This window comes from Onychomys torridus, chromosome 2, assembly GCF_903995425.1.
Source record: "Onychomys torridus chromosome 2, mOncTor1.1, whole genome shotgun sequence".
NCBI classification, from domain to species: Eukaryota; Metazoa; Chordata; class Mammalia; order Rodentia; family Cricetidae; genus Onychomys; species Onychomys torridus.
Genome location: NC_050444.1, coordinates 126,586,226 through 126,605,586, shown reverse-complemented (window position 1 = coordinate 126,605,586; position 19,361 = coordinate 126,586,226). Strand labels below are relative to the sequence as shown.

The following is a 19,361-nucleotide window of genomic DNA, read 5'->3' as shown; positions in this document are numbered from 1 at the left end:
GAGTTTGTAAGGGTCTACACTTAACTGTAACTAGCAAGGGGCATGTCTTTTGTTCGACCCCTTGGCATTATAAATAGACCTTTGGAATAAAGTTCTGGCCTTGTAGATAAGGATCCAGGTTTGTTCATGCGCTCTCTCTCTCGCTCTCTCTCTCTCTCTCTCTCTCTCTCTCTCTCTCTCTCTCTCTCTCTCTCTCTGTGTGTGTGTGTGTGTGTGTGTGTGTGTGTGTGTGTGTGTGTGTGAGAGAGAGAGAGAGAGAGAGAGAGAGAGAGAGAGAGAGAGAGAGAGAGAATACTGTGTAACTACTCTTTTAGTCTTTGATGTCCATCTGGACTGTGTCCACTACTGATACAAGTTAATTAGAGATTGGGTTGAAAGGGAATAGGCCTTAAAAGGAATTCTAAATGAACTAATGTTGAATGGGTAAATAATAAATAGAGCATAAATAGTATTACAGATGCTTGATTATAAGAGGTTTCTAGATCATCTATAGCTAAAAAAACAATGCTAGTGAAAATCTGACTCATTGTTAGAACTCATTTACTGCTTGTAGCCAAGTTTTAAAATATATTCTAAAGAAGAAAACAAAGATCCAAAGATTGTAGAACATGGCTACTGTCATACCTTTCCTTCTGTCAACAACTTTCTGTGCAGAGGATCTAGCCTTGTGATGCGCACTCAGTGGAGGCGTAATAAACATTTCATAAGATACAGCTTTTTCTGGGCCACCAAAGAACGATTCAAGAATGCAAATATGTTTCAGGTTTGAATATAATGAAAGTTTTATACTCGTACACAAGTTATCTATCGGTGTACTGATATAATGGAACAAGTGAAATAATCAACATAGCTCAGCCAAAGCCTCATGAAAACAACGTGAGTACTCTACTACTCAAGTATTTCTACAACTTTGACAAAAAATAAAACAAAACAAAACAAAACAAAAAACCAGAACGAAAAAGAACCAGAGTCTGCCTGGATTTGAACTTGTAATCTGTCAATATTCTGATTTCTAGGATTAAGGCATAAGCCATGAAAGTAGAGTTCAAGTAAATTCAGGCCAGCTAAGCTATCCCTTATATCTATTAATTGATTTAATTATACAGTCTTACTTGAATCATTGTAAAAGTCAAGATTACAGTTACAAGAGATAGTGTTTCTTGGCACAGATTCAGATACCCTTATGACCTGCATGGTTCCAAAGAAGTACTTAAATTTAGAAGATTTCCTTGAAAACCTTATCTATAGCCCATATGATAATATTCACAAAGACAAAAAAAAAAAAAGAAAGAAAAAAAGAAATCTTTCTCTTTTATATTTAAATTTCAATTACAGGAGACTTGGATTTTTCATGTTACCCTTATGTTAAATTTTGTGCTCAGTATTAAATGAATTTACATCAATTTCTTTACTAATGAACAGCAAAAAAACACAAATTAATATGAAAGAATGAAGTGAAAATATGCTTGCAGATATTGTGCATTTACATTTTTAATTATACAGCATAATCTGTATAATAAAATCTATAAATCTGGTACTAATGAGACTCAAGATTTAAATGGTTGAGGAACTTGTTAAGTGAATTATTGCCAATCAATGAATCTGTTCCAAGATAAATCTAATCTTGAATGGCAACATACTTATTATTATAAATTCCTAACTAAGTACAGCACTTCATTATTTCAAAATGTCAATTTATAGAGTAACATTATAAATATATTTCTACCATGTACCTGGTTGTCTTTCCTTCAAAGTAAATAGCACACTGGCTATATAGAAAAATAACAACCTGACCATTTTTGTGGGGATAAAAGCAACCCACTAAGCATTAAAGAGCTAAACCAGTAGCTGACGATGAGGCTCATTTGGTATATCACATGTGTAGCATACATTAAGTCCTGGGTTTGATCTTCAGCACCATATAAAATCAGGCACAGTGGTGCATACTTATAATCCAGCACTTAGGAAATGGAGAGAAGAGTAATCAAGTTCTGGATCATCCTTGGTTACATTTCCCTGAGACACAGGAGGGTCTGTCTCACCGGGGCTTGAGAGATCCTATCTCAGAAAACAGAACAGGAGAGAGTAAACCCAGTCATAGCACTCTGTTCATCTGTTACTGAGACACCTTATGTTTATAACACCATAATTAAACACTGCCTTTTCAAGTTAATTTTTTCATGTAAATCCTTCCAAATATTCACTTACTTAATCAGTTAAGAAACATCTGTTGACTACTGAGTTTGTTCTAGGCATAAGGAGACGGAGCTAAACCAGGAATAAGAGATGATCCCTACGTACAAAACAAACAAACATAACTGGGCCCAGTGAGGTGGCACACACCTTTACTCCCACAACTGGGAGGCAGAAGCAAGCACATCTCTGTGAGTTCCAGGTCAGCTTGGTCTACACTGTGAGTTTAAGGAAGCCAAGGCTACATAGGGAGACCCCATCTCAAAACAAACACTCAAAGAAAACAGAAATAATTGCTCCCCCACCCCAAACCAAACCAAAGAAAAACAAACAAAAAACCCAAACGCTGTTAATTGACTAGAAGACAGAACTAAAGAAACAAAGCAAAATACACTAGTATATGAATAAATTAAAATTGTATACAGTTTCACATTTGCAATAACTAAAGAGTATTTTACTGAAAACATGCATAATTCCTACATACTTTCATTGCTTAGAATTACTTTTTCCCATTGCTATTCTATGGAAAATTAAAAACAAAAATTAGAGCATAAAATTACAAATACCCATAAAATTAACAAATGCTAATATCTGCTTCATATTTCCTTAATAGATTTGTTTTCTAAATCCAGAAATTTCTTGATTGATCAAGTGTTAATGATTAAGGGATTGTTAGAACAGCTATCTGCTAGATGACCCTGGGTAAATATGCTTAACTTTACCCCTCTGTTTTCTCATTAAAAAAAAAAATCATCCCAACGTAGGTTGGACTGTCTTATTTGACTTTCAGTATCCATGTTCTATAAAGCTTTTGATTGGATTGGATCATCTAGAGGTACCAGCAAGAGACCACAGTAATGAAGGAAAATGAAGCTATTCCTTTATATACTCCATATCAAACCCTAAAGTTGGCAATACCTCTATCAAAACCAGGCCTCAGCACAGTACCACCTATTAAGCCTATATAAAAAGGAGTGAAAAAGCCTATATGGTAAGCAGAATTTCCTGGACCAAAGTTTGCAAAAAAGCCACTGAATTTTTTCATGCAGAGTGAAATGTCTAGCACCCTAAATCTAGTAAAATGTAAATTTAAATAAATCTTTAGAACTTGAAATCATGGCAAGAAAAAACCAAAGAGTCACTCTGATGACATTAGGGACCTTGGCAAATTTAGAATGGCATCTTTACATCCTTACTTATCAGTCACGATACAGTCACTCATCACCACTGACAAATCACCTGATCAAACTCCACTTTACCTCTCATCTTACCTCATCTTTTATGTCTTCCTGTTGTTGAGCTGAGAAAATCTCCATTGCAGCCATGAGTCTCATCATTAACTCATCCACTGTTGTATTACCTAATGGAGATTCAAAACTTGATGTAAAAATTTATATAACTTCAAGTTAGTAAAATTATTAGAAATGAAAAGTCATTCTAGAACTAACAATAAAGAAATTATCAGTATTAGAAATTACAGACTAGAATGCTAGTATTGAAAATACTTTCATATGCTGGGCATTGATAGCACATGCCTTTAATCCCAGCACTTGAGAGACAGAGGCAGGTGGATCTCTGAGTTAGAGACAGAGGCAGGTGGATCTCTGGTCCACACAGAGAGTTCCAGGACAGCTATGGCTACACAGAGAAACTTTGTCACTAAAAACAAAAAGAAAACAAAAAACCCCAAACAACAACAACAACAACAAAACCTTTCAGTTTTAATTAACATTTAGCACCAGAAAGAAGAATGTTCAAAGCTGTGAGGTTCAAAGGTCCAATTTATAAAAACAATGGCATTAATAACACTAGCTACAGCCTACACATCAATGATTAGGCTAAATAACTTTATGTTTTCATTTCATTTAATCTGCACAACAATTCTATGAAGAAGTAATTATAATTTAGATTTTCAAGAGAAGGAAACCCAGCTTTGAAGGGCTCAAGAAACCCACCCAATCAAGATCAAGGCAGTAATCACAGGGTCAGGACTTGAAACCAGGTGAGTTTAATTCAGAAGCCAGTCCTTACTCCCACACCCCTTACCTCTTCCTGTCCTCAGTACCACCCCACCCCTACCCCTCATCCCCACCAATGTGGAGTTGGAGACTGGCATTCTAGATGACCACTTTACAACTAAGCTATGTTCTCAATCCTCAAAGCCTGCCCACCCCCCAACCATTGTCTATACTTGGAATCATGGTTAAAAATTCTCTGGCAAACAAACAAGAGGGGCCGGAGAAATAGCTCAAGAGGTTAAGAGCGCTGACTGCTCCAGAGGTCCTGAGTTCAATTCCCAGCAACCACATGGTGGTTCACAACCATCTGTAATGAGTTCTAGTGCCCTCTTCTGGCTTGCAGGCAGAACACTGTATACATAATGAATGAATGAATGAATGAATGAATGAATGAATGAATGAATGAATGAATGAATGAATAAATGAATGAATCAATCAATCTTTAAAAAAAAAAAACCAAACAAACAAGAATTCAATGTTTGACAAAATTATTTTCCTCGATATTTTCTCTTTGTATGCTTTCAAATGAATGACTAGACTATGATCTTTATGAAGAGGGGTTTAAAGATGCTTGATTTTTCTTTGATGCCATTTACTCATTAAATGTTTCTCTAAAAGAAACATAACATATTTAAGTAACATTTCCTAAATGCATAAAATTTTGCTTTGGGTGACCTACAAAAGAGAAATTCATGAGATTACATGAGGGAGATTTCTCTCTTCTCAAATCTATAGGCAGAAAGAGTTTCTCTAGGGCCAATGATGTCTTCATGTCACATCAATGAAATGTCATCAGGATGATAAAGAATAGGCCCCCTTGATGGTGTTTTTCACATGGCTAATACGATTTCTCAAAGGCCTTTCTTATAATTTTCCCAGGATCAGTGGCAGCAGGGGATTGGGAGCTTCTGTGGTACTTAACAAACAAAATGACCCAGTTCATAGTTTGTTCTCTCAAATAAGTTACAGGACACACATTATCTGGGCACTAAGAAAATAGAATTGGCCTTGAACTAAGATTTGCAATAAGATTGTGCTATCACAAGCTATTTGATCTAGTTCCTAGAAACTGTCTAGCTTATGACAAGTGCTCCATAAGTATCTGCTTGATATGAAAGTGAAGAAGGGACTAGAGGACGGCTCAGTGGTTAAGAACACTTGCTGTTCATTCGGTCTTCTGGAGGACCCAGGTTCAATGCCTAGAACCCACATGGCAGCTCACAACCGTCTATAACTTCAGTTTCAGGAGATTCTGCCACACTCTTCTGGCCTCTGAGGATATCAGGGAAACATGTGATGCACAGACATACATGCAGGCAAAACACTCATACACATAAAATAAAAGTAAATGTTAAAAAATGAATACAAGAATGAGTAGATTATAGTAAGGATCAATTTTCTTATTCTCAAAAGAAAGGTAATACTCCTCTGCAAGGTTCTTCAAAGTAGCAGAGATAATGTATCACCTACCATGGTGTACCGTCATTGATAGTTATTACTAACAAATATGACAGACAGCAAAAAGAAGGTTCTGAACTGTTCCTGCATAAGACCAAGTTTCTGCACCTTCTTGGTAACTAGCATGAGTAGGAGTCAAAGTATGAGAAGAGTGCTTTATGGCACACACTGGTGGTGGTCTGAATAACTGTCTCCTTAGGCTCATATGCCTGAGCACTTAGTCCCCGGCTGGTGGTGCTACACAGAGGTCATGGAACTTTTAGGACGGGGAGCCTCAATGAAGGAAGTACGTCACAGAGGCATGCTCTAAGAGTTTATGACTTTGTCCCACTTTAGGCTTGTTCTGTTCTATGTGTTGTGGAATATCATCAGCCACCTTGCAGCTCTGAATGCCTGCTGCCATGTCTCCTTCATTATTATGGATTTCCTCTCTGGAACCATAGGCCAAAACAGTCAAATTTTAAGTGGGAGAGCACTTAGTTATATGTGTGCTAACATATGTCATTAATGTTCAGGCTTAAGCTACTGCTCACTGGCCATGTTGAGCCCTACCAGGGAGGACCCACTGAAAACGGAGCTTGTATATACTTCATACCTGAGTCCTTAATGGTTAGAGACAGAAAAGAGCACCAGTAATTGCAGTTTAGGGAAAATTTATAACCTACAGCATCAGCTTCCAAACTTGGCCTCTGGAGCCTTGGTACTCTTAAAAACTTTGGAATTCTCAAAATAACTTTTGTTTGCATACGTTACAGCTGTTCTGGTGCTGTAACAAATACCGTGACCAACAGTAACCTTGAGTTTATTTTGGCTTATGGTTCCAGAGGGATGGAGTCCATTAAGGCAAGAAGGCATGGCAGCAAGGTTAGGAAGTCAGGGCACAGAGGCAGAACAGGAAGCTCTCACATCACACAAGAAGCAAAGAGCAAATCAGAGGGAAGAAAGGCTATACATTCTCAAAGTCTGCCTCCAGTGACACACTTCCTTCATCAAGGCCATGCCTTCTAGAGGTTTTACAGCCTCTTCACACAGCACCACCAACTTCAAACACCTAAGCTTGTGAGGAAGATTTCTCATTCAAACTACTATAGTCAATGACATTTACTTTATTAGAAACTTTAAAAACGGGGGGGCAAGCAAAATGGTTCAGTGGGTAAAGGTGCTAGTGCCAAGCCTGATAATCTGAGTTCAGCCCATGGAACATATACAGTGAAGAAGAGAACATATACACAAAACAAATACATGTAATACAAAAATTTTAAAAGAAATTAAAATAAAAATATTTACAACATATGTATCAATTCATTCAAAAGTAAAAGTCCTCATTATAAACTAATATAAATGTCTTATTTCTTTAAAAGAGAAACTTATTACAGAAAAAAAGGTTATCGAGAAGAGTGGCATGATTGTAACACTTTCACATATTTCTGTATTATCTGCCTCAATAGAAAACAACTATACCTTTATATCTATTTCTATATAAACTAGTGAAAATGTGCTGTATTGGTTAAAATTTATGAAGAATATGTGGCCTTCTGCAGATATGTAGTCAGAAAATGAAGACAATTTATTAGATATTTATAGTGACATTTCTTTGATACTTATACTCAGTTTGACAAGAGAAATTTCTTCAAATTAGTAGCATGTAGAATTTGAAAGTATCAAAAGATAGACTTTTGTACTTTGTTACACTAAAACTCTTTTCTTCTTCCCCCTCTAAACTCCATGGCCTCCCTGGATTATTCAGGCTGACCTTGAACTCTTGATCTTCTGCCTCAGCCACCAGAGTAGCTGAGATTATAAGTGCACCCTATAGTACCCAGCTCCACGATCTTTTTTTCAATGTATAATTTTATTCCATTATGAATCAATGCCTTTGTAAAACATTATTTCAAGTTATGCATTTCTTCTGAATGTTGATGCATTGTATTGTATGTTATATAAAAAAATCACATTTGTTAATATCACTAATGTCATCAGAAAAGTATTTATGCTGTCTGCCAGTGGAGGATATAAATTTTTATATTGAAAACTCAAATTTTACCATTGGCAACAAATACATCTAGTTCTTTTACTTGAAAGTAACAGATTTACTTTATTTATTTTATAGAAAATGTTTGCCAAATGCCTAGCCTACACAAGCATAATTTGTCTGTCAGGCAGTAAAAATGATTTCAGGGAAGGTGGGGAGAAGCAGTTAGTTTAGCTCAAGAAACCACACAAATGCTTTTCTTTGAGACAACTAGAATATATTGGTTCGTATCACCTAATAAAAAGGCTAAAATTCTAAGACAGAAATATCTTCTTCCTGAAGGATAGTCTTAAGTAGCCTTTCCTTTTCTAATTGTTATGCATGGCAATGAAGGACTTGACTAACAGAAGATGTTCATGTCAGAGGCCTGACTCACACTAAGATGACAACAGCTTTAGAAATCAGTGCTTTTGAGCCACTAGTGTGTTAACATAGTAAAAAGGGACAAACACAACTAATCTACAAAAACAACGCAAAGTAAAACAAAATTCTCATCTATTATAATAATGACAATAATTATGACCTTGAAGATTTCCTAAAATCGGGGCTTCTAGAGTACACGGTTTGCAAAACACAAGCTATCACAATATTGCCTCTGATGAAGAAAACAAGAAAGAAATGTCTTCACTTTCTACTCACCCCATGGGAATCAGCTCCCTCTCAGCAGGTCTTTTTAAGACTGCCTAGGAAACTATGCTCTGGAAACTAAATGCTCTGCTTATAAAGAAAACAAAATACCTGAGCTCTTGTTTTGTTTAGGCTTTAAAGGCACTGGAATGCACAAATCCCCCTCCCTATCAAACTTAAATGGGGCAGAAATGAAGTACCCTAGACTCAATCTTTAGCTTGTAGCACTTGAAAATCTTATTTCCTGGCAGCACAGAGCAGATGTACTGTTTTTATTTAAGATTTCCCAAGTGTACAGCAAATTTACTCTAGCTTTTGGATGTATTAGTAACAACAAAACCATTCATTCACCTTTATCTTTTTGATTTTGTTTTCAAAGAAACAATGTAAAGTATGGTTACATTTACCGGAAAATGTAAACTATGGTTAAATTTATAGGAATTCCACGGCTTTTTGCCTCAGGGTTGCATTTTAGGATGAAGTCACACAAATAGGGCGGGACAACTGACATACGGAAAATTCAATTTGCAGTGTATAGTTTTCACTGGATTTTCTAGATAATTAAAGACAAGCAATTCTTTCAGTATTGCAGCTATAAATCAAAAGAAATAAATGTCATATTTGACAAATGATTATAACCTAACTGCTAGTTTTAGGGAATTAAGCATTTCTGAACATTAACTTAACTAGTCTATGTCCAAAGAGGTATGCAGTTCTATTGAGGTATTTCTGATAGATTTTTAAACGCAGCATATTTGATTTTTTTTTTCATAGTATCTGAAGATGCTCTTGAGGATGTTTTAAATTTTAAAATGTAAAGACATTTATCAATAGCAAGAAATATTGTCAGCTTTACTGGGAAAAATGATGAACATATATAAAACTTTATTACCATTGTGATATGTACTTTACCTTGTATCACATTTAACACTTCATTAGATGACCGCTTTCCCATGATAATCAGGAAAAGTGGAAACTGATCTGTTTTTTGAGTCCGAATGGTCTGTGCAATAACACTGCCAAAGTGTCTATTGCACATTGTCAGAAATCTGAAACAAAACAAAACCAAAGAAAGTTTCAAACAAATTGGTAGATCTGAGAAGCCATTAACAATCATGTAAAGATTATGTAGCCTGACTTACATCAGTATGGAAAATTTTACTATGTTGAGTTTTCTAAATCTTTAATAGTTGTCATATAGAAAAGAAGGAAGTATACCCTAATTGCTGTCAAGGGATAACAGCATGGGATTCTTCTTAAGTCTCAAATAGTACAAGATGTACTACTTAAATTCTGAGAAAACAAAAGAATATCCAGGAGAGAATTTCTTAACTAGGATAAATAATATAGTGTGGTAAAAAGGTAAACTGACTAGCATAATTTAAAAATAGATTTAGCAACATTTCCCTAAGTACTTAAAATCAAGTACAAGGCTGGAACGTGTGTCTCCTCTAGAAGTAGTAGGTCCTCTAGTTTGTACTTAGTGTGGAACAAAAACAACAATTCTAAGCTTTTGGCCAAAAAAGCTCAGAGATATTAGCATACTGAAGTCTAGCATTAGTATTCTTAACACGATCTGGAATAAATGAAAAAACTGATAAAGCTTTTCTCTTCTATTAGAGGACTGTTTGAAATTAGCATTTCTTTCAAGAGAAAAGGGTAGCTTATGATATGTTTTCAGATCTGATGGTAAAAAGTAAATGTCATAATAATAATGAATTATGAAAGACCAAATGCAAATATAGAATGCTTTAATAAGATCCAATTTAATAAAGTCTGTAAAAATAATGGACTTTTAATAACACAGGTCACAAAAGGCAAAACAGTGGAAATTCTGGAGACTAGCCACTGGTACTAGCTTATTAATTCTTAATTATGTTCATGAAAGGCAACTTAAATCGTGTGTTTTCTTATGCCTTATGATAATATTTTAGGTAACAACTCCTCTGAAATGTATGTTCTAGCTGATGAGCAAAGTCCTGTCGTCACATGCATTAGATGGTAAATCTATTTGAAAAGACAAACGGTATTAAAATGTCATGTGCTCAGATTCATTTGATAAGTAATTCAAAACAGAATCAAACCTCTTAATTTTTAAAGCCAGTACATTTTCTGTCAATAGAAATTCATTTCAGAAATTTAGGCTGAATCTTTTGTAAAACCTGTGCTGTGACTACAGAAAGTAGATCTTGTTAAGGGCAACTAGAACTGTCAGCCAGAGTGTCAAGACAAGTTAGCACCACTGCAGTAAGTTCATTGGAAGGCCGGTTCATATACACGTTTAGTGCAGCAATAACAAGACCTCATGGCAATTTGAAATGACAAGGCCTTAAGAAATCCATTGTCAGCCAAGAAATATCAGTGCCCCCATGAAAATTCAAATCTTCACATTCCACAACTATTATGGGATAAAAGGTTCTCAAGCAGACTAAGCTTCCATACCAAATTTCACACTCATAAAGCTTTAACTCATCAACAGGGATGTGTAGATTAGTAGACAGCAAGTTAGGGTCTCATTTTTCTTTCTATGTCTTACTAAAATATTTGAAAGCAGACTTGACCCTGAGCTGATCATTGGTAACCTCTAAAATTAAAGATGTCAAAAAACAGTTGGAATGCTATTTCCTACAAAAGGGAGAAAATAAGTCCTTGTTGCTTTCACACCAATGGATTGAGTGGCTATCACACAGTAGATGCCATCACAGCACTGGCCATTCTAGCTAAACAGGATGCCCTCTGGCCCCTTGAAAGGAAAGAAGAAAGGAAGGAAAAGAGTAAGCTACTGAGAGGGTAGAAAGAAGGATACAGAAAAAGATCAGGAGACATGAGGGAGGGGAATGGGAGGAAGGGAGAAGGGAAGAGAAAAGGTAGGAAGGGAAGATCACATTAGCTCCAATTAGTCCAAAACCAGAAAAACAGACATGGGAAAAACAAGTTGTTTTAAGGGAATATGTATTTTTTTTTGGTAATAAAAAACTTATTTGTGGTATTTTGTTCCCTTTGAACAGTTAAAAATATTCCACAACACCTGGTGAGGAGGGCTAAAATTGTCAACCCAACTACAACTCACTCTGTATTCTTCAGTCAGATGCCATGAAGGAATAAATAAATGGTTGCTACAACCATTAGATTCCAGTCATTTCTACCCCAAAGTGGGAAACAATAACCATTATGCAATACTGGAAAATCTCTTCTTTTCTTTTTTAACTGTAGAGGATTTAAGTAAAACAATGATCTATCAATCACTGAATTATTTGAAGAAGGGAATGAAGAATTGTGAAGGCTGGAGAGGTGGTTGAGTGGGAAAGGGCACAAATAAAAGTCAGGGGTGGCTACACACCAGTGACCTCAGCAGGTGGAAACCAGAGGGTTGACAGGGTTTACTGTACACAGCCTAGAGCCAGATTCAGTGAGAGACCCTGTCTTAATGGAATAAGGCAAGGGTTGATAGAACAAGATGCCAAGATCCTCTCAGTGCTCAAGTGGGCATACACACCTACACACACATGTGCACACACACACACCCTTCCAAATTACAGTTTTAAAAAAATTATGCCAAATCAACTCCCTGAAAGTAAAATCTAAAACGACCAAAAGTGATAACATCTAAGGGGATAAATAAGGAAATTAAGAGAGGGGAGACAGACTGAGAAAATGACAAAAGCTGCAACCAAGTTTATACTTCCTAAGTCTATCACAACTGTTGGAAAACCAAAGAGCAGGAAGATGAGGTCAAATAGTTTCAATTTCAAGTTTGGAAAGAAAAATAAGCAGAATAGCAGATGGTTAGCATGTACTAACTATTCATTTTTCAGTTTATAAAGTATAGATCTTTTCTATCTTGCCAATGGAAATCAGATACAGAAAAAAAATCTTATTTTAATTCAGAGCATAAACTACTTTAGTTTCTTTCAATCAAAGTCATAATTACATGACATGAATTGTACTCCATTACATGGCACCTAGCTATTTAGTGGGGAAGAGATGAAAAACCTCCACTCCTCTTTAATTTTTGAGATAGGTTCTCATGCAGCCCAGGCTGCTATCAGACTCCTAATCCTTCCTCTTCTAACTTGTAAGGGCAGGGGATTTCAAGTGTGCTACCACACTGGGCCCAAGGAGATTAAATTCTATAAACTTACTTTTCACAGAATATGTATGACAGGCACTATTTTTGATTTGAAAAAAATGAAGGTCACAATACTGTCACTATACTATTTAACATGATTATAATTTTTCAATGTGATTTCCACAAGTCTAAAGGTGACTCCAAGATAAAGTGGAGTGAACCTATCTTTTAACACATCAATCTTCTTACAAAGAGGAAATGGAATAATATATAGAAGACATTCAAACTTGTTCTCAGTATATGGTAGGCCCTCAAGCTGGTACTTATTTTGTTACTCTTAAATGCTTAATGATATTTAACACTGAAAAAAACTGGTGTGTGTGTGTGTGTGTGTGTGTGTGTGTGTGTGTGTGTGTGTGTGTGTGTCTGTCTGTCTGTGCATGTGGAAATGAGAGGAAACCTTGCTGGAGTCAGTTATCTTCCACCTCATGGGTCCTGGGGATGAAACTCAAATCCTTAGGTTTGGTGGCAACTGCCTTTACCAATGGTGCCATCTGCTATTTAACATTTTCATCATCAATTTAATGATTAAAATGGTATGTTCACACCAACACTAAAAAATATTTTGTGTGTGTGCAATAAGATAAATCAATGAATTGTTAACTAAACAAAAGCAGTTAATGGTTTTACTGTCATTCAGAAAATGGAAGAGCAGAACAGGGCAGACAGCTCAGTCAGTAAAGTGCTTGTCATACATTATGAAGATCTCAGTTCAATCAACTGTGGCAGTACTTGTAATCCTAGTCCAAGGAGGTGGAGACACAGGAAGATGTCTGGGGCTCTCAGGCCAACCAGCCTAACCTAAAAAGCAAATTCACATCTCTAGGAAGAACCATGCTTCACAAAACAAGGTAACTCCTAAGGAGCATCCGATGTTAATCTCTAGCTTCCCCATGCATATGCACAAATGTTGATATATACACACATTTAGCAGCCCCAATGAACCACGTCTTTAATGACAGGTTACTCAGCAGATGAAACTTGTGTCTAACCTAATGGGTCTTCTCTAATATTACTCAATATTTTGAGTCAAGCCTTTATATACCATGTTTTTGCTTCAACTGCTCATCCATTTTTTTGAAGCCTCTTTGGTTTAAGAAAGCCGTTCCCTTTAAAAAAGATCCTAGGTATCTTTCTACTAAGGATAAGCCATTTGGTGTACACACACACACACACACACACACACACACACACACACACACATATGTTCAGGGTTTGTTCAGTGTTCAAAGATGGATAGAAAGAACAGAAAATAAGATAAGGGAACTTTGAGGCCACACCCAATCTCACCAACACATAATTAATTCTTCTTTCCTTGCCCTTTCCTTTTAACAGGAAAATATAATGAAACTCCATTAACTTGAAGTGTAATTTGTCAGGCACACACAAAACAGGCCAGCCAAAGAGTTATGCTTCTGACTACAGCGTTATTCCTGTAAGTCTACCTCCTATTCCATTATCCAGCTCTTTTCTGGAGTTCCTTTTGGAAATGTTCTTCAGCATTGCTGGGATAACCCCCCTGCCCTTTAAGGTGGCTTTGAGTTTTGTAGTCTTAGGTCTTTGGTCCACACTATGAGTTTTGTAGTCTTAGGTCTTTGGTCCACACTGAGTTAAGTAAATAAGTACAAAGCAAAGCTACAGAGCTGATATACTCAGTGATCCTCAACTTCCAGTGTCCCAGGAACCACCCAGGGAATTAATTTTTCTTTCTTTCTTTCTTTCTTTCTTTCTTTCTTTCTTTCTTCTTTCTTTCTTCTTTTTTTTTTTTTTTTGTTTTTTGTTTTTCAAGATAGGGTTTCTCTGTGTAGCTTTGTGCCTTTCCTGGAACTCACTTGGTAGCTCAGGCTGGCCTTGAACTCACAGAGATCCGCCTGGCTCTTCCTCCCGCGTGCTGGGATTAAAGGTGTGTGCCACCACTGCTCAGCTGGAGTTTCTTTAAAAGGCAAGCTTCCCTAGATTCTGACCCAACAGAGCTGGGATGAAGCACAAGAAACAGCCTCTTTAATAGACGTCTCATCCCAGGTGATGTCCACTTTTTGAGCATTTTTTTTTAAGAAACCAAAATGTTTTCCTTTTAAGGCTTTTGGTTGTCTCTGAAGACAGTTCTTAAAGAGGTTATCCCAGAAATGTTTTGGATAATGCAGCTTCACTGAATCATATCCTATTTCCTTAGGTAAGCACTCAGAAAAATGTTCATTCCTACTAGCTTCTTTAGTATTGGTGAGCTCCAACCTGATGTGGCACACATAACCAAGTATCTCACAAATCCATGAGACATTCTCATAGACAGAAAACAAAACAAGTGGGGGATTATAATACAAAATAAAATATTTAGGGAAGACCTCACTGAAAGTAGACATCTGATCAAAGACGCAAAAGAGTTGAAAGATGAAGTCAACAGCAGGCAGGGAACAGCAAATACAGAGACATTTAAAAGGAAGAGAAAGTAACTAGGACCTTGGTTACCTCATTCAGTATAGTTTGCAACAGTTCCATTCAGTTGCCTGAAATTTTCACTATTTCCTTTTGCTTTACAGCTAAATCGAATACCACTGCGTGTATGTATGGCATTTTCATTATCCATTCATCAGCTGAAGGACAACTAGATTGTTTCCATTCCTAGCTATTGTGACTAGAGCATCACTGAAATGGCTAAATAAGTGTCTATAGAGTAGGATACCGAGTCTACTGGGCACATGCCAGAAAGCCAGCAGATCTACTTTTGGCTTTCTGAGAATTCTCCAGACTGATTTCCATAGTGGCCACACTGGTTTACAGAACCACCACCAGCAGATCAGGATTCCTTTCCTAGAAGCCTCATTAGCATTTGTTGTCTCCTGTTTTCTTGATTTTAGCCATTCTGAGTGAGGCAAAATGAAATCTCAACATAGTCTTAATTCCTATTTCCTGATTGCTAAGGATGTTGATCCTAGGTCTGAATCTTTAGACTTGATTATATAACCTAAAGTAATCACAGAAGCTGGAAAACTAGAAAAGGGAGATGAATAGGGAGGGCAGGGAGGTAATAAATGTGTGTGTGTGTGTGTGTGTGTGTGTGTGTGTGTGTGTCCATCCTCTACCTTGAAAGGCGGAAGGACTGCAATAGAAAGGGAGAGGGAAGAAGGAAATAACACTAAGGGTGTTAGGAAACACCATAGGGAAACATTATTTTATAAGCTCACTTAAAAACACATATGCAAATGTAGCACAAATCTTAAAAGTTCTTATTAATAAAAACAAACCTGGAGCCAGGTATTGGGGTGACTGCTGAAAGATCAGAGAGACAGAATAAGCCACAGCACCTTGCCAATTCCTCAGCTGATCTTGTTTCCTCAGATTGGAAGCCTCTCAGTCCTCATCCAGAATGAATCTCAGCTGAACTGTTGATCAGAAGCCTAAAAGCTTAACCAGCCAAAAGCTTCTAGTTTCTGGTCCTCATGCCTTATATACCTTTCTGCTTCTGCCATCACTTCCTGGGATTAAAGGCTCTTGTTACCAAGCCTGGCTGTTTCCTGTATGTCCTTGAACTCAGAAAGATCCAGGCGGATCTCTGCCTCTGGAATGCTAGGATTAAAGACGTGTGTGCCACCATTTTCTGGCCTCTATATCTAGCGGCTGTTCTGTTCTCTGACCACAGATAAGTTTATTAGGGTGCACAATATTTTGGGGAACACAATCACCACATGCAAACAGTTTACATGGAGTTGTGCCACACAAGGTGATAATGCTCCCCAAGAACCACAGACTTTCTTACAAAAACCCCAGTGTCAGGCATGGGAAAGCTCACTTTGAGGTGTTAGTCAGGGGATTCCAACAAACTCCAGGCCACAGTCTATTACCACTCCTTTGCTTGCGTGCAAAAACCTGCAGGTAAGAGCCTACTCCTGAAGACACCACACACTTCAGACACAGGATTTGGAGTAATCAAGCTGCAACTAAGATGGAAGCCTCCTTGAGGACTAATTTTCATAGTATCCAAAAGTGCTATGCAAGCTGCCAAAGGAGAAAAGCAATCAATAGTTCTTAAATAGTTCATAGTTGCAAAACCTATAAATTACAACAATTACAGGTCTGGCAGGCTATCCCCAATAATTAAAATAGTGTCCCACTATAACTTTGGAGGCTACAAACAACTGTCTGATTGCATCTAGAGCCATTTCACAGGAGGGATTTCATGCCCAGTAATATAAACCTACCAGAGACATGTAGCTAAGCAACTAAGATGAGAACCCACTACTGCCATTCTCTTAAAAAAGTGTAATTCCTAAATGCATTCTAAATACTTATCTTTATACTCACAGGTAAGTAGAGCTCTCACCCCTATCAAAGAACCTCCTTTTTATAAAAGACAGAGAATTGGGTGCCTAACCACAAAAGTACATTTATAATACAACCCCTATAGGTAAGGCTCAGGGATCATTAAGGAAGAGGGGGTGGAAGAAAGAGTGTAAGAGTCAGACACCTGCTTTTAGATAATGTTTTCTAGACAAGTCAGGGATTCTGCACTCATGAAATCACAACAATATGGTTGCTGACACAAGACCTGCATAACAACAACACACCAATGTGGACAGAAACATACACAAGGCCTTACCCCAGATGAAGAGTTATAGGCAATCAGTGGCTGCAGAAAGGAGAATCAGTCTTCTCCAGAGACAAATCACCTGACAGGTTATCCAATCCCAAGTACTCAGTACTGAATACATGTACATAATAAAAACAATACTAAAGGAAGTGGTGTGTGTGTGTGTGTGTGTGTGTGTGTGTGTGTGTGTTTAAGTAAAAACAAAAGTAACTGTAGAAACAGAGGTCATGAACTTGAGAAGAAGTGGAAAGGGAGATATGGGAAGAATTGGAGGGAGAAAGGAGGGGTGAAAATTATGTAAATTTAGTACTTAGGCATGAAATTCTAAAAAAAAATTTAATCAAAGTTCACACGTAGGCAAGTATGGCTAGAGTAAAACAAAACATAAAGACATGGTAAATGGCTGGGATTATATAGTAAAAGCCAAGAAATAAATGAAAAAAGCCCTCTGAACTTCAGACCACATTACAAGGCTTAATATACAAAGAACTTTTACAAACTATTAAGTAAAAGATAAGCTTACCCAGTAGAAACTCATGAACTCTGGACTGACACCTGTGGAGCCTGCATGGGACTGGGCCCTCTGAATGGGTGAAACAGTTGTGTAGCTTGGTCTGTTTGAGGGGACCCCTGACAGTGGCAATAGGATCTATCCTTGGTGTATGACCTGGCTTTGGAGCCCATTGCCTATGGTGGGACACCTTGCACAGCCTTGATGCAGGAGGAGGAGCTTAGACTTGCCTTAGCTGTATGTGCCAGGCTTTGCTAACTCCTCAGGGGAGGCCACATCTTTTTGGAGGAGGGGATGGGAAGTGGACTAGGAGAAAAGGCAGGGGGAGGAGGGGTCTGTAGTGGGTATGTGGAATGAATAAAAAATTTCTTAATAAAAAAAGAAAGATAAGCTTACCGAAGCAGCTAAGTCTAAGACATATGTGATGGGGCTCAAAATAACTCATAATGAGCTAAATCCTATTTATTTTTAATTTTTAAAGATTTGTTTATTTTATTATTTTATGGGTATCAGTGTTTACCTGAATGTATGTCTGTGCATCATGTGTGTGCCAGGTCCCCACAGAGGTCAGAAGAGGGTGTCATATCTCCTGGGACTGGAGTTACAAAAGGATATCAGCCACCATGTGCATGCTGGGAATTGAACCTCTGAAATTGCAACAAATGCTCTTACCACTGAGCCAACTCTCTAGCCCTGAACTAAATCTCATATAAAGCTATGCTAAGCACCATTTTTTTTGGGGGGGGGTGGTTTATTTTTATTTTTTTAAATAAATTTTTAAATAATTTTTGTCTTTATTATTATGTGTTTTAAATTTTATACATCAGCCATGGGTTCCCCTGTCCTCCTCCCTCCCGCCCCCACCCCTACCTTCACCTCAGCCCCTCCCCTCCATTCCCATGTCCTCCAGGATCAAGCCACCCCTGGGGATTCATTTAAACCTGGTGGATTCAGTACAGGCAGGTCCTGTCACCTCCTTCCAGACTGAGCAAAGTGTCCCTGTGTAAGCCCAAGGTTTCAAACAGCCAGCTCATGCACTAAGGACAGATCCTGGTCCTACAGACTGGATGCCTCCCAAACAGATCAAGCTATTCAATGGTCTCACTTATCCAGAGGGCTTGATCCAGCTGGGGGCTCCACAGCCTTTGGTTCATAATTTTTGTGCTTCCATTCGTTTGGCTATTTGTCCCTGTGCTTTTTGCAATCTTGGATTCAACAATTCATGCTCTTGCAGACCCTGCTCTTTCTCGACAGTTGGACACCTGGAGCTCCACCTGGGGCCTGGCTGAGGATCTCTGCGTCCACTTCCATCAGTTATTGGATGAAAGTTCCAAGACGACTGTTAGGGTGTTTGGCCATCTGATCACCAGACTAGGTCAGATCAGGCTTTCTCTCGACCATTGACAGCAGACTACAGAGGATATATCATTGTGGATTTCTGGGGACCTCTCGAGCACTCTGCCTATTCCTGGTCTCATGTGGTCTTCATTTATCATGGTCTGTTATTCCTCATTCTCTCTTTCTGTTCTTGATCCAGCTGGGATCTCCTGCTCCTCTAAGCTTTCTTTCCCTCAAATCTTGCCCTTCATTACTCCCACTGTCATCCAGGTTGTTCATGTAGATCTCATCCATTTCTCTGTCATTGGGTGATCCTTGGGTCTTTCCTAGGGTCCCGTTTTCTAGGTAGCCCCCGTGGAGTTATGTAGCAGTCTAGTCATCTTTGTTTTACATCTAGTATCCTCCTATGAGTTAGTACATACCATGTTTGTCCTTCTGAGTCTGGGTTACCTCACTCAGGATGATTTTTT

At 37.8% G+C, this 19,361-nt stretch overlaps 1 protein-coding gene across 3 annotated transcripts in view; it reads right to left on the bottom strand.

Moving 5' to 3' along the window:
• The window catches only part of Faf1 (Fas associated factor 1), a 345,021-nt gene that overhangs the window by 72,218 nt on the left and 253,442 nt on the right, over positions 1–19,361 (bottom strand). For all 3 annotated transcript variants that reach the window (XM_036177177.1, XM_036177179.1, XM_036177178.1), the window contains exons 14-15: positions 9,241–9,377; positions 3,465–3,553 (exon numbers count right to left, since the gene is read on the bottom strand). In XM_036177177.1, coding sequence (XP_036033070.1) covers positions 3,465–3,553; positions 9,241–9,377 — 226 coding nt within the window. The remainder of the gene's footprint in view (positions 1–3,464; positions 3,554–9,240; positions 9,378–19,361) is intronic.